The sequence below is a fragment of the Pipistrellus kuhlii genome, unplaced genomic scaffold (genome assembly GCF_014108245.1).
Source record: "Pipistrellus kuhlii isolate mPipKuh1 unplaced genomic scaffold, mPipKuh1.p scaffold_m20_p_12, whole genome shotgun sequence".
NCBI classification, from domain to species: Eukaryota; Metazoa; Chordata; class Mammalia; order Chiroptera; family Vespertilionidae; genus Pipistrellus; species Pipistrellus kuhlii.
In genome coordinates this window covers 29,514,477-29,531,104 of record NW_023425427.1, presented here as the reverse complement: position 1 = coordinate 29,531,104, position 16,628 = coordinate 29,514,477, and the positions used below count along the sequence as shown (strand labels likewise).

At 40.5% G+C, this 16,628-nt stretch overlaps 1 protein-coding gene across 14 annotated transcripts in view; it reads right to left on the bottom strand.

Annotated features, from left to right (window-relative positions):
* TRPM3 (transient receptor potential cation channel subfamily M member 3) overlaps nucleotides 1-16,628 on the bottom strand; it is a 663,453-nt gene that overhangs the window by 417,258 nt on the left and 229,567 nt on the right. For 6 of the 14 annotated variants that reach the window (XM_045580125.1, XM_045580130.1, XM_036433818.2 and 3 more), the window contains exon 1: nucleotides 7,777-8,250. The exons of 7 other annotated variants lie outside the window; for them this stretch is intronic. In XM_045580125.1, the coding sequence (XP_045436081.1) occupies nucleotides 7,777-7,866 (90 nt within the window). In that variant the 5' untranslated portion in view covers nucleotides 7,867-8,250. Of the gene's footprint in view, nucleotides 1-7,776; nucleotides 8,251-16,628 lie in introns of those variants that run through there. One more of the 14 variants, XM_045580127.1, reaches the window with a different exon arrangement.

Genomic DNA, 16,628 nt, shown 5'->3' with positions numbered 1-16,628 from the left:
AAAATGCAAGTCTTATGCACATACCTCTGAAAATGGAAGTGGAGAAGAGCCATTGGTTGGAACAGAATTCCTAAATGCTTCTGAACATACATTTGATGTGATACATATAAGAATTAAATGTCCCCCTTCTAGGAATTATGTTATACCTGCCCCCATCCTGCCCAGTCATTTCTGGCATTATATCTTTCCTATGTGCTCAGGAGCCAAAATTTTTTTGTTCAGCTCAATTTTCCATATTTAATATTCAATACTAGGTATTATTTAATTTTTTAAATATAAAGTTACTTTTTAAAAAATTCTCACCCAAGGATATGTTCTCATTGATTTTTTTTTTTAAATGATAGTGGAAGAGAGAGGGAAAGACAGACAGAAACATCAATGTGAGGGAAGCATATAAATTGGTTGCCTCCTGCACAAGCCCTGACTAGGACCCCAGCCAGGGAGGCTGTAACTGAGATACATGCCCTTTACCAGAATCAAATCCGGGATCCTTTGGTCCACAGGCTGACACTCCATGCACTAAGCCAAACCAGGCTTAAACTTTAGGTTTATAAAGTTACTTTTAACTTTGATAAGCCCTGGATGCTCTCTTACTCTCCCTCTCTCCAGATCCCCTTCTTCCTTAGTTTCTGACAACCACAGGAACAAGCATGTCAAACTTTAGTTAAACAAGGCATGTGGCCTGCCAGCACGAGTTTGACATGCTTGGTACTTGCTTTTTTGTGAAATGTTCCTTGGGCAACCTGAAGGAAATTCCTAAGACAACAAAACCCTCCTGTCTCTCGGAGAGTTCTGTCTTCAGATGCCCTCTATTGTGGAGGAAAGAATGGGAGTGTTCTTTCCCATTTATTGTGGGCATCAGTAATGGCTGCTTTGCCTTGGCCCCCAAGTAGACTGGCCACATTTTACTTAGTACTATCATGTAACATCGGAATTTAAGGGACATGCACTTGAGAAAGCATTGCAATCCCAAGGGCCATCATAGGTAATGCTAAATAAAGGGGCTGGTTTGACTCAGTGGTTGAGAGTCGACCCATGAACCAGGAGATCACAGTTTGATTCCTGATCAGGACACATGACCAGGTTACAGGCTCGATCCCCGGTAGGGGGCATGCAGGAGGCAGTCGATCAATGATTATCTCTTATATTTGATGTTTCCCCCTCTCTCTCTCCCTCTCCATTCCTCTATGAAATCAATAAAAATATTTTTTAAAAGGGAGGGGGGCATAGGTAGGATGTGGCAGAATCTTGATCATGGACACTATCTTTGGAAACTCTAATTCATAATTATATCTCCATTTGATTTCAATATGATAGAAAAATTTAATACTGTATGTCACATGATTTAAAAAATCATGAAAATATACATAGAAATACATAAATAAATAAAAATTAAAAGAATATGGACAGACATTACGTCAGATTATGATGTTATACCATCCACAAACCAAAACAGGGCAGCTGAATGTCGTTCTCTATCTGTAAATAATCTTTCATGATTAAATCTTGAAAACCCACGAAATGTTTACTTAAAACCTTTTGTTCTCACACTTGACTAACACATGCTCTGCTCTGCCCAGATGCCAGCATTAAGAAAGGGCATTTAATGGAGTTTCCCTCCAGCTCAGCTCAATCTATAGCAGCTTTTCTCAGTGTTTCCAAGAGCTGTTCACAACAGAATCCCTGGGAGAGCTTGTTCAGATGCAAAGTCCTGAGCCCACCACCTCCCTCCTGAGTCAGCACCCAGGGGGAGGGCTTTAATGTTTGCTTTGTTTACAAGCTCCCTGAGTGATTCATAAGCATCCTTAGGATTGCATACATCACTCATGTGATTGTGCATTCCTTGATTCTTCAATAAGCAGTTACTTAACACTTTTGTTAGCCACAGTCCTTACACAACTCTTTTTACATGTTAGAGGATGGAAAGGAGGTCTGATCTACTTGTCTGCAGATGAGCTGGGAGCTGGTGGAAGGAGAGAGGGGGAGGATGAAAAGCCACCGTGGCAGAGGCAGTTCTCTTGCCCTGCCTGGAGTCATGGGAAGGCAGATTCCTTTCCCTGGAGACAATCCCTGCCCCATAGTACTGTGGCTCCAAAAAGCCATCCCGGAGCCAAGTGGCCCTGGACTTGGACCTCCCAGCTACATCCTCCCTCATTCCCCAGGGACCACACACTCCCATTCTTCCCTCCACATTACAGGGCATCCGAAGACAGAGCTCTCCCTAGAGACAGGAAGGTTTTTGTTGCCTTAGGAATTTCCTTCAGGTTGCCTGAGGAACATTTCACAGAAAGGCAAGTTGCAAGGTCACTGCTGTTCAGCATTCTGAGTCGGAGCCACCATTTGAAACACACTAGATACATTTTCTCTCTCCTGGGTTTTAGCTTGGGCACAATTTCTTTTCTTTCTCTCATTTTGTTAAAGGGAATCTGAGGCTAATGTGCTGAGATGGAGGGACAAAAGTTTCTTTGTTATTAGGTCTTTAAAATGTTGCCTAACAATACAGTGTATTTTCCTAAAAGTAATTTATTCTTCAAGTTTCCTATCTTTAAGGCACTTAGTGGAATTGGTTATACCAAATTCCCTGATCTTCCTCGCCCCCATTTACTAGCATGTCTAAGATATATCAGATATGTGTTTCCACTCTTGCTGTAGAAACTTAAGTGCTACGAGCATGTGGTTCACTGATATTATTTTACTTGCCATGTAAAGACTCACAATTTTATAAATGTAAGAGAGATTTTGAAAGTCATACATTTAAAACTCAAATTTAAATGAATCTCAATATAATTGCTTTCTAAGAACACACAAAAGGGAAGTCATTTTCTAGAATTCCTGGCATCAACTGTAGAAGGCAAATCCAATTCATTTTGTTGTTAGGACCTTGCTATCTTAAGAGAGACAATATAATAGATATTGATTACTATTATAAGGAATTACAAAAGTAGACAAGATAGGTACTTGGCAGAATTTGTGATCCGGTAGCTTACCTTGATCACTACTCTTCCCATTATTTCCCTTGTATTACCCAGTTCACTTTTATTAATCCTTCTTTGGTAACGTAAAGAGAGAACAGAGAAAAAATAAAACAAAAATGAGTTGCTTGACTGGATTCCAAAATACGGGGAGTTTACTATGCATAGTTTTATAAGAAGCCAGGGTATAAGTTACAAAAGTACAATCTAAGAAAATTGGAAGTCATATTACTGACTGTATATGATTTACTTCCAACAGGTCCTCTATCAAACATTCAATGTGACTCATACTCATCAATGTTGCAGAATTGTATTCCTATTGGTCTCAGTCTCATTAGAATCAGTAAGTCCTTTTCTAGCTTGCCAAAGAACCAACCACAAAGTGAGAAGTTCTGTCCTTCCTTCTCAGGATCTTTATTCTCAGACAGTGGATCCACCATCCAATCAGACAGCAAAAACAAATGCGGAAGTTACCCTATATTCTTTGTTCCACCATAGGCAAACAATTCAACAAGGCCCTTTTAATTTTGCTCCATTACTATAGCCTTAGCCCAGGTCTTCACTAATTCTCCAGGCTTCTAGTCTCATCTCTTAGCTTTCAGTCCCAGCATTTCCCATCCATTCTAGACATGACACCCCAAACACTATTTAATATCTGAATTGAGGCGTCACCTCCCTGCTCAAATCTCTTCATTGGCACCTTGGAGCTTTCAGGATAATGGTCAAGTGCCTTAGTTTAGCTGGAAAGGCCCTCTATCATGATGGTTTTTCTAGTCCTACTTCCATTTTAATATCTAATCCAGCTTAATTGTTTTTAGCCCCAATAAAGCATGGTCTTTGGTGCCCACGAGGCATGGCAGCCTTCATTGCAGGGAATCACAGCACTGGTTCCACGTCAAGCTGAGATGTAAACTCTTCATTTTAAAGATATGGACACCAAGCTACAGGGAGGTTATGTAACCTACCCTACGTTACACAGCTGGTTAGGAACACAATAGAATTGGGACCCAGTGATTAGGCCCAACAGTCCAGAATGTAATTTGTTTAATCCCCTTCTAACATTGCTCAAAGTGGGCAAAGTTATATTATTTCCTAGTATAAAACTTTGAAAATACCAAAGTCATACTGATCTTTTGGTCTCCATTAACAAACTGGTTTTAACATGTGCATACAAAATCTGCTACAAGTACAGAGCTTTCCTTTCCCCCAATGCAACCTATTTTTGAAAAGGCTTCCATTTATTTTTTAAAATATATTTTATAGATTTTTACAGAGAAAAATGGGAGAGGGATAGAGTTAGAAACATAGATGAGAGAGATACATTGATCAGCTGTCTCCTGCACACCCCCCACTGGGGATGTGCCCACAACCAAAGTACATGCCCTAACCAGAATCAAACCTGGGACCTTTCAGTCCACAGGCTGACGCTCTTTCCACTGAGCCAAACCAGTTAGGCCAAAGCTTCCCTTTAATAAGTCCACCAAGCCTTCAATGCAAAGAAAGCTCTCTGCCCTAAAATTAATCTTAAAATTCAACACAAGTTACCAGAATAAAATCTCCCAAGTAAAACAATGGCAGAGGCAGATCTGATAATGAATATGAAATATGCTGTCACTGAAATACACTTGACTTTTTGCGTGATTAATAGTAAGATGAAATCTTGAAACACATAAGAATGAAGCAAACAACCAAAGAGAAATAGTTTGGAAAGAATCCCCTTTGAAATGTAGCCGTTAGAAAACAGCTTCTGTCTTCTGGCTATCATCACAATATGCCTGTCCAAAAATTTGTCTTCAAATCTTATTTCCAAACGCTATCCCAAATTTGAAATTTGAGTTGGTTGGCATGTTCAAAATTTGCTCTGAGATGGACAATCCAACACATGAGATGTTTCAGAAGGAATATGCAGTACATGCCAACATTCATTAGGTTTAATTTGTGCTTCAGATAGTGGCCTTCCCCCTCTGATTCTTTAGTATCCTGTTTCTATTGGGAAATGAGAAATACAGGAAACAGAATTATGAAACCATTTCTGAACATTAGCATGGTACTGAGAAAAGTTAGCAAAGAAACGCACATTTTAAAGGAAAAAAATAGGGAGGGAAAATGGCTTGAGCTCAGAAATGGTGAGTGATCTGAGGTTAGCTAAATCTGATTGTGTCATCATGACTTCACTGCACTTACTTACCAGCATGGGCACTGTAAAGAGAAATGCTTGATAGAAAAGAAAATATACCTGTTGAATAGGAGAATTTGATTTGTTAGCTTAGGATTTCAATGGACTACAGAGCATCCATCCATCAAATTAACATGGGGGTGGGAGTCTGAGGGAGTGAGAACAAGAGATTGAGAAGGGAGAAAGGGAACAGAAAGTAAGGAAAGAATAGTAAGAATTATTGTTATTAAATATTTAACTTCTGACTAAACCAGGGAAAATATTGATCAAAAGACACAAATGATTATTCAGGAACTTTCATTTTACTTGAAATATTAAAGCCAGGCAAGAATACATAGGGACTAACAAAGCAAAGATAATACAACAACAATCTGGGGGAAGGGGGAAATTATATAACATTCATATCCAGAATGTCAACATTGCAATTACTCATATACAAAAGCAGTTTTCATTTCTTTCTAAGTGTTGCTGAAAGAATTTGGTAATGCTTTAATTTTTTAAGATCTTGAAATATGCTCAATATCTGAAGTCTCCTAGGGATAGCTGTGATCTTTCAAAAATCTAGATGTCATTTGGAAAAGAAGTTCTCTAGTAAAATACATCCTGTCTGTTGGATACTGAAAGAATCCTCATTAACGTAACTTTATTGAATGAGTTATTATACAGCACCATGTTAATAAAGGATATTAATCAAGGGTGGTAGGATTGAGCTGTATGCCAACAACAGTAATGGTGTAGAATTGACAATGTCTGCTGATAAATAGCATGGACAGTACTTTCAATTAAAAAGGATGATAGATCTTCTGAAAATAATCTACCTCAAACAGGTACTTCTTTGCTGTTTTGTGACAAATAAATGATGAATAACATTTCCCATTAAAAAAACAAAATATTAATTAGTTAATGTAGATTGAGGGTAATATACATACACCTGTTCAGCTCCTTGGTGAGTTAAAAAACATTATTTTGGGGAGAAGTCAATGATTAACTTGAACCGAGAAATGCTTCTCATTGCACATCAAATTGCTAGAATCAATTGTCACAATCATAGTTGGATTTGCCAAAACATTCTTTGCCCCACAGCCTCGATTCAGTAGTGATTCTGGAGGGAAATTTACCTTCATTTATTTGTTAGTTCCCCAGTCTCATTCTTTTCCATGCCCTACCACACACATGGTTACAATACTGGAACAGCATTTCATCCAAGAAAGCTTCTCTCCCACTCCCCATCCCCAAACCTGCTTTTCCTCCTAAATACTCCTTTAGGGAAACAAACCATCACCATGACAACAATACAATGGGATTTTGTACAGGACATGGGGGGCAGTTTGTGTTGAACAGAATAAGGGAATCTCGGAAGGTGGGTCATATATACTCCTTTATGAAAAGCCACTTAGCCATACAGAACTAATTGCCCTTGACAAACTTGACTCATCCAAAACACAGCCTTGGGAAAGAAGAAGAACAACAACAAAACACCTTGCAAGTGTAGTATATTCAGGGCCAGTTCTTTAATATTTCATTATGGCTGACTGTTCTCAAGGTCCAGTGGTCATCAAATAAAAATACCATATTTATATGGAAAAGAGAACTAAGAACTTTGCCTTTCCTTTTTAACTTCAAATGCTGTGGGACGTGCAGAGATTAGCACTTCTCCCAAATAGATGTTGCCATGTTCTTTTTGGGGTAAAATATATATAATATATATATATATATATATATATATATATATATATATATATATGTGTGTGTGTGTGTGTGTGTGTGTGTGTGTGTGTGTGTGTGTGTGTATATATTTGCTTTCTGCACCTTTAATATTGTATTTGTACTTATTTCCCCATGGGCAGATGATGAAGGTGAGTTATTATGGAGTTCTGAGGGCTTCTCAGTATCTTTAATGCATTTGCTTCTAGACAGAAGAGAGCTACAGACACATGGCAGCAGTCCTCGCTCAGGTGTAGTACCATTCTTTTGTGTAACTCAGAGCTTGAGAGAGAGAGAGAGAGAGCGCTCCAGGCACCATTCAGTATATATTTAACAATAGTTCCTCACTACTGACTTCAGTTAGGAGACTAAAATGATCATGCTGCTTTTTTAAAAGAACAAGAGCACACCAAAAAAAGTCACAATTGGATGAGGTTCATTGTTTGTCTTTACCTGCGCACCCGCCTAAGGACACAGGACTTTTTAAATAATGAGGAGAATCCTTTGTTCTCTCAGGTTCCATCTAAAGCGAAAGTGGGTCGAAGGGCTTCCCCAGGGAGGGAAAAAACACACCTTGGAGCCAAACACAGGGGAGTAAAAGATTTCACTCCCACTGCTGCTCCCACCCGCCCAGAGAAGTTAATTAATTCTATTTTAGGGGTAATTTGGGAGGGGTGGGGGAGCACTCAGGAAGCCCATTCCTCTCATCCTCCAATGTGGCTCAGACCACCTTCTCGCCCCTGACACCATGGGCTGGGGGCCCCTGAGAACCTCTTTCAGGCCATGGGCCACAGAGTCATGCAGAACTGCATGCATTGCTGCTCCCCAAAATATGTGTCCTGGCCCACCACCACGTGCGAAGTTGGGTGTGGAGACCTCACAAGCACAATCAGAGCCATTTCTCAAAGCAGCAAGTTACAGTACCTTCAGAAGTCTGACAGACGGGAGGAAGGCTGCGTGGCACAGCTTCCGGATGGTCCAGTTTAGGGGTCGAGGAGCATCCGTTTGATTCATGACCCCCCTCTTTCACAATTCCACCAGGATAAAAAGCAGACACTGCCAACCTGAGCGATGCCTAGAAAATAAAGGGTCCCCCACGACCCTGGCTTCCCAGGGTCATCTCCGCATCTGCAAATTCCATCAGGGCAGAGGCTTCCCGGAACTTGGGAGACTAGTCAAGTGGCATCTCCTGAGCCACTGAGCCTTCCTGAGAGAGCCACCTCCCCTCTGCCTGCAGCCGTGCTCGTGCATACCAAATGTGGCTGGAGGGAGGCACAGCGCCTGCAGCTCCTGCTCCGGGGAGGGGACCCGGGGTTTGGAAGGAGAGGAGCAGCCTCCGGGAAGAAGGAGGCAGCCTGTGGTCGGAGAAGTGAGAGCCGCTGCCTCCTGCTCAGAATGCGCGCTCCCTCGCTCGCTCTCCTCCCGGTGGGCGCGGGGCAGGCGTTGGGGGAGAGCCCTGGCCATTTGCTCCGCTCCTTTGGTTTGTGGGTGGGGGAGCCAGGAGGAGAGGGAAGGAGGACATCGATAGGGCCAGAATGGGGAAACTTGCACTTTCTTGCACAAAGCATCTTGGAGGGGCTGGGAAACTGGCACAGGGGGAGGGGCTAGGACAAGGAGGGAGAATGATAAGATAAACACTTTCCTTTGGATTGACGTGACCACGGAATAAACGGAGCTATTGTCAAATGTATCCACACTACAATTATCTCGGTGGCGCGCTGAGGTTGTTCATAAAGGTGATTGACCGTCCGCACCCTGATATACACATTAGATAGATGACAGCCAGCGGAATACGCCCTGGGAACCCGGAGTTATCCCTTTCATAGAAAGCAGGGTAAACTCATGTATCTGTGGCTTATCTTTTAAAGGAGGCAGTTTCTAAATTGGGGCGGGGGGAGGTAATCCCTTTCTGGGAAGCTACTTGATACCCCTTTTCTGCGACAAAACTTTAACCCTGGAGGTGCCAATCGGAATGCTTTCTATAAAAGATGGAGTTTCTCCAAAGTGTAGATACCCACCCCCATCGTTCGCTAAGGATGGCTTTAAGAGAGAGCTGGCTGTGTTGGCACAGATTGTCTTGAGATCCTGTGGTGAGAGGATAAAGGGGAACTCTTCAATTTGAAGGTGGAAAGCGCATAATTTCTCTTAGAGCAGTGAAGTTCAGGGGCTGGGCACTTGCATTCGGACATGCCCCGAGGCATCAGAACTCCGTGGGTAAGGTTGAGCCTTTGCTGCCCAGGAGAATTCCCACATCCTTAGAGCATTGTCATCTTACTTATTTTTCATCCCTCTATATGACTATCATGATTTTCTATTTCTATTTAACTTGACAAGACTGGTGCCAGATTCATGACTAGTATGCATTCTGAAGCAGAACTGGGGAGAGGTAAGGGAGGAGGCGATACACAGGGTCTGTACTGTAATTCAGAATCTTGGAAAGCATGAATTTCACTGGAGTGTAATAAATGCCTGACATACTGCATTACAACACCATGTCCCTTACAATGGTCCAGGGTTCCAGATCCACTGACACTACTGTAGAAAAGCTAGTCCACTGGTGGAATCTAGACCTTGGACTTGCCTTGAATAATAAAATTCATGCATCTGGTTATTTTTCTATTAAACAATATTGCTTTAATATAACCCCCCACACAGTAAGTTCATTTTTCTGTCACCATTCTATTTCCACAAAGGATTAAATGTAGCTTTAAAACACTAACAGCTAACATGACAGGAATTTCTAAATGCGTTATATAAGCTCATGTCAATGACAACCTTATGAAACAGATGCTATTGTCATAGCCCCATTTCACTGACTAAGAAACTGAGGTCTTGAGAAATTAGTAACATGCCTAAAACACATTACCATTGAAACCAGTCTACCAGACTACAAAGATAAGCTTTCTCTTCTCTCCTATTTTTTTTTTTTTCATAAAGGGGACACGGGGGGGGGGGGGGGGGAGAGCCACTGTCTTAATTTTCTGGTGCTTCAACCTTCTGGAAGCATTGAGGTAAAATTTCTTTGGTATGGTATTGATGTAGTCATTAACACTATGAATTCTGAAATCAGGCTGCATTGTTCAAATTCTCACCCTAGCCTTGGGCAATTTACTCACCTACTCTGTCCTTGAAGTCCTCATCTGTAATATGGAGATGACCATAACACCACACACCCAAGGCTGCTGTGAAGACTAATGAGATAATATTCGTGAAGAACCTGAACCAGCACCTGGCACATACGAAATCCCCTTAATATTATGATTTATCTTCTAGGCAGTATGTGCTGATATGGAGGACAGAACCCACCAATAATTTCCAGTAAGTAAGCCTACATGTGCATACTTAGAGTACCAGGTAATGAAGTCAAACAAGGCAGATTAAACCTGAATGCTTCTTATGAGTTACCACAAGTCTACGGTAGTAAATGGGGCGAAAAAGGAAGGTGGGAGACTCCAAGGGCCGTTTCCTTAATCTCTATTGAGTTTCCTCAAGCTGTAGTGCAGAAAAGTAGTCATCAGATTGCAAGATACTGCCTTTAGTTAGGCAACAGGGCTCCAGCCTTTCCGAGCTATTAAACGCTATTAAGTGCTTCCGTTGCAGTTTGAGAAGTATGCGCCAGGAAAACCACTGCAGTTGCCGCTCCCCTGCTCTTTGCTGTTCCAAACTGTTAAGGACCCCCACGCAAAGGACAGCACCGTTCTGCAAACACACAGCCTTTGACCCTCTGAGCCTCTTTAATTTTTCTGGAATAACTTTGGTCAAAGGGAATAGCTAGGAACTCTGTGGAACGGGGGAGAAGGAGGATTCCCAGCCCTCTCTAACAGTAAGGAGAGGAGCACAAACCTCTGGAGAATGGATTTGGCGATGACACTGCAAACAGATAAAGATCAAAGGAGGATGACAGAGCCTGAGAGGAGGCGTTTCTTCTACCTCTGGAGTAGTTTGTGCCAGAACTGTTTGCTATCAAAACATCAAAAGCAGCAGGGTTTTCAGGATCTCCACCCCCAACTTCCAGGAAAGGAGACCACACTGGAACAATGTCTCCCTGGTTTTAAAGAGGAGCCTAATGAGGGAAGAGCAGGAAGAAGCAAGCCCAGCCCCAGATGTTAGGATCGCATAAGCCTCCAATGCTTGCTTACACATTCTGCGAATGTGAATATTTATGAAATCGACACAACAAATTCTAGCAGGCCTGTGAGCCTGGCACGACCACATTCGCTCTGTCTCCTAAAACCCAGCAAACCCAGCATATCCGATCTCTGCACTTGGAAGCCTGCCCTTGAACAAGCTGATTCTCTCCCGTGCTGCATGTCTAATTCCCAGTGATCACCGTCACGTTTTACTTCCTGTGTAAATGATGCTAAAATTAAGAACCATGATAGGACTGAGCTTCCTTAATGCTGAAAATAAGGCACCAGATAGACATTGCATAATCCTTCCTTTTGAAACCCATGCTCCCTCTTTTTAAAAACACCATGGCAGCCTCCATGTGGCATTGCTCCACTCTGCACACTGTCTTCCTTTATTCCCCTTTAGATACAGAGGGGCTGTTCCATGGAAACTGAAGGAAACAGAAAGTAAATGACAGTGACCAGGTAGTTAAGAGTGTTCCAAAGCCTCTTACTGAAGCATGTTTTCTGTTCACAACGCTCAAAAACAAAGTCCCAATGTAATTTGCACAGTTTATTATAACATTGGAATTCATCGGTATCTAGACATTAATTGAACAGATATTTTGAGGCTCCCATAGATGAATGTAGTATGCACAGTGCAAAAGAATAGTATTCAAGCATCCCAGGGAATAGCAGGACCAGCCTAATGGTGAGCCTTTGGACATAACTTCACTTGCCTCTACATTTTATAATCTCAGTATGAACATCATGCTTGCTTTATGGCTGGCTTCAGTTATTAGCTTGTTTGTTTTTGATAATTCACCATTTTTTTTTATCAGAAAGTAATTTGTGTTTTGAATTCTATGCCAATTTCTTTCTTTTTTTTTTTTTTTAAAAAGAACAAACTTTTCCTGTTTCTTCCCTTTAACTACACTCAAATACAGCTATAGAAATTTGATACTTTGACAATATTTTCAAAAATGTTAAATCTGTTTATAGATTCCATTGACCTAAAGAACAGTTCTTAATTATTTCCAAATCTTGAAATGGATAACTATCCATTTCTTTACTTGTTTTTCCCCTTTTGGCATTTTTTTTTATAGGTTTAGATTCTAAGACACATTAAAATTATCCAAATAAACAACTCCTAATGTTAAGTAGCTCAATCAGCACTTATTCTGTTAAATGAAAAGCCTTCAGAAGTAGAATAGTCGGCTCCATTTTCTCCCTAATAATCTCACCACCTGCTGACTGTCCCCCCCTTCCCCCCACCCTGCATGAGCACATGCAATGACTGAGAGCAGCCCATTCTGTGGTTGGACAGCTCAGCTGACAGAAAGTTCTTTCCTAAAACTGAAATAAAATGTGCCTCCCTGCAGACTGAAGGTCGAGTTTCTCTTCCAGCAAATGCTTCTCCAAATGTCTAATGGCAGGCAGCAGGCACCACTCAAACCTCCTCTTCTCTTCATTAGACATCTTGGACCTTAAATCCTTCTGCATATGTTGGAGTGGAGCTATTTAAAACCCTCTGCAAGGCTAGAGTCAATAATATGTTATAGGGGCACTTTAAATATAATAGTGTCTAATCCTCTTAAGTCCTTTGACTTACTTCTCATAAATCCCTTTAGGGATCTTCAAGAGAAAACACACTAGTAATTTAGCTAGGACATTTTTCTTCATGAAGTTTACTCAACTTCAGTTTAAGTAATAGCGGATTCCCTATCCCACCTCTACCCTCCCTCCCCGCCCCCCACACACACACACTCAAAGAATTTGTGTTGAACAGAACCTCAGAACCTCTGCTGCTAAGTGACCTTCATGGTTTCTGAAGTTTGAACTTAAACTCTTGTAATTTTTTAATTATTTTTTTTCCCTGGCTCATAAAGGAGGTAGTGGTATGCCCTGGCTGATGGGAAGCCCATGCTTGTATCAATAAATGGGCAGGGATTGGACCTTCTGTGCTTCATTCTATCTTTTTAATAAACTATATTTTTATTGATTTCAGAAAGGAAGGGAGAGGAAAAGAGAGCCAGAAACATCAATTATGAGAGAGCATCATCTATTGGCTGCCTCCTGCACCGCCCCTCCCCCCCCCCGTCCCCCCACCTCGTCCACACACACACTGAGGATTAAGCTGGCAAACCGGGCATATGCCCTGACCTGGAGTTGAACCATAATCTCCTAGTTCACAGGTTGACCTTCCACCATTGAGCCCTCGGGCATTCTCCATATCTCTAGCTGGCAGTTTTAGTAGCCAAACTCAAGTCCCAACTCTTAATAGCTGTGTAGCCCGGACCAGTTATTTAACCTCTCGGAGCCTCCATTTTCATGTTGTAAAACAAGATCTATAACAGTTTCCACCTCAAGGTTTCTGTGAGGATTGAAAGCAATTAGCACCACTGGCATAGACTCAATGGCCTGGATTTAGATCCCAGCTTTACCACTGGATATAGTATTGGGCAGTTTTTTAACCTCATTAAGCTTTGGTTTCACTTCTGCAAATTGGGGATAATAATACTACCTATGTAAAAGGAATTCTGTGAAATTAATTAGCTAATATGTGCAGAGCCCTTAGAAGAGGAACTAGTATTTGATAAGAGCTCAATAATATTAGTAATTTATTATTTTAAATATAAAGTCTTCTGTGCGGTTCTTCCAGAACCTGCTGCTCTAGGAAAAACAAAGCAAAGCAAAACACCTTCATTTCCTCTTTGGCTCCTTCCAGGAAGAGGATAAGCTGTAATGGGAAGAGAATTGCACCTGACTGTACTTAACTGCTTCCCTCTCTGCAGTGGAGAGGGGATGATATATTTTACTAATAGAGTCTAAAACCTTAATACCTAAAATGTTTCACTTTTCAAAGTGCTTGGTGTATAAGCAGCTTTTTCACCAAAAATAGAAATCCTATATATATACCCACAGTAAATATGTATAACAAATTTTCACAGGCCAAAAGCTAAAATGCATCCTCTTTCAAGCTTTGAAACTCTGAAAATCTCTATTCACAAAGGGAATGCTTTTTTTTTGTATGATTCTGAAATTTTAATGAGTCCATAGAGGCTTGTTAAAATTTTAAGAATTTGAGATGTTCCTTTCTAAGCCAATTAATATTTCCACTTTTCTAAGAGGGTAGATGTTCTTTGTTCTAAGCCCAGACAACACACACACCACAGGAGCACAAACACACACGTGCACACAAAATATGGGCATTTAAGGTAACTTTACATTATGAAAACCATAAATCTGACCAACACATTAAAGAACTCATGAATGAACACCTTTGGGAGGGCGATTTCAGTAGCGAATCTCCAATTACTGCTAGAATAATTGCATGAATTGGAAGGAAAGTCAGCATTTCAGTGTAGCATTAGTCAGATCTTTTGGCCAATGGATGCTCAAATTAGACACAAGTCCAACCTCAAGCCTCACATTTACTTTTCCAAGCACCATCTGACTCCCACCCAGGAGAGCAGGGATCTGCCCCAGCCACACAGCCCACTTTGTGCAGCTGGGCTTCTGACACTAATGGCCAGCCCTGGGTTGAACCATAAGGTCTGCTCACCTGGGAAACAAGGACATGCTGTGATCTGGAAAATTCTCAAAGTGGAAGCTCTGGGGGGTAGAGGATTTTAATGAAGAAAGCTACTGAAAACCATTCTTGCTATTTATTTTTATCAACTATCTATTTTTGTCAATGTGTTAATGCTTATTTTGGTATCATACTTTAATAATCAAGAACTTTTATTATTATTATCATTAGTAGTGGCAGGCATTACATGGTTTTATTTTTTGAGAGGCGTTGATCCTTTTTTTTTTTTTTTTTTTTTTTTTTTTTTTGCCCCCTCATTAGGAGGCATAAAATCCATACAGACAACATGGATTTTGAAATCAGAGAGAACTAGGTTCTAATCCACATGAAGTCATTTGGCAATTCATGTATCTTTTATGAATTTTCATCATTAAAATAAACACACTGGCTAATTACAATGTTAACAGAATGATTGATAAATTTTTGAGCACTTCCCATGTGCTAAAGTCTTCTAAGTGTATAGCTCATTTATTTATTTTTTAATTATTATTTATTTTTTAAATATGTTTTTAATGGTTTCAGAGAGAGGGAGAGGAAGAGATGGCTAGAAACATCAATAATGAGAGATAATCATTCATTGGCTGCCTCCTGAAAAGCTCTTAGTAGGGGCCAAGCCCACAACTGTCGCTGGGAATTGAATGGTGACTGCCTGGCTGATAGGCCGACACTCAACCACTGAGCTATTCCAGCCAGGCTGTATAGCTCATTTAGTTCTCACGATGAAGCTAAGAAAGTGGCAACATTATTAGCCTCCTATTACAGATGAGGAAATTGTTTCATGAAATCATAGATTCAGAGAGGTTAAGAAACCATGGCTGGCAAATGGGCTTGAATCTAAGTCAATCTGATTCTATAATCTGTGTTTACCCATCATAATATAGTGCTGCTAAGGAAAAAAAAAAATACAAGCTTCCTGTGTCTTTCCTTTGATCACTAACACAATCTGAAAAGAGAAAAAGTAACTCAGTGGATCTAACCTTAACGTCAGAAGGACAGAGCACAGGAAGGACCAGTGGTTCTCCCAATGGTTCTGGGTTTCTTATGGTTTTACTGCTGACTTCCATATTCCTCCTCTACTCAGTTCTGTCTGGCTGGGGCAGCCTGACCTGGGAAGGAAGTTCAGGCCTCTCTGGAAAGACAAGCATTTTCCTTACTCATTTGCTATACCCAATATATAGCACTATGCCTGGGACACTCTATTTATTAAGTAGAAAAACAAATGTTTCTGAAGAACTCAAATAATTCTTACAAATGTATATATATAACTTAGTGATAATATATAAAAATACATATATGTATATACATATATATAGTAAGTTATATATACTCATTTAATTCTCGCTTCTATCCTAATTTTAACCCCACTGCATTTTTTAGATGAGGAAACCAAGTCTCAGAAATATTAAATACTTGCTCAAGTTCACACAGTAAGTTTCAGAGTCCTGGTTTTAATTAAAGTATGTAACTTTATATATTACATTATGTTGTATAATATGTAAAAGAAAAATAAAATCCATTTTAATGCAATTAAATTAGTTTCTGACACTCTAGTTAGATATTTTATAAAACTGTGATGTAGCATTCTTCCTAACTGAAAGCATATTCTTAGATGTTAGTCAGGACAACAGGAGGCTTCACTCACAAAAAGATACTGTTATTAGTTTTTCTGGCCAAGTGTAAGTAAATACCAAAGATGTCTGTGCAATCTATAATAATAAAAGTGTAATATGCTAGTTAGACCAGGCATCCTTCCGGACGACCTTCCAGACAAAGCCAGGACTGCGAGGGAAGCCAGTGCTGGCAGCCGGGGGAAGGCAGGCCTACTCTTGAGCGAATTTCATGTACTAATGCCCCTTCAGCCGGCTCTTCACAAGATTAGCTCCTTCTCATGCTTCAGGTCTCACCCAGCTAAAGTGTAATCTCCCTGGAGAATCGTTCCTCAATCTTTCTACCTGTTTCATCACCCACTGCTCTTTGTTTAATTCTTTTTACGCTTGCCAGAACCTGTAACTATTAAATTGTTGAGTTTTTTATTTTTATTTTTTATTTAGCTCTTCATCTTCTAGTTAAATGTA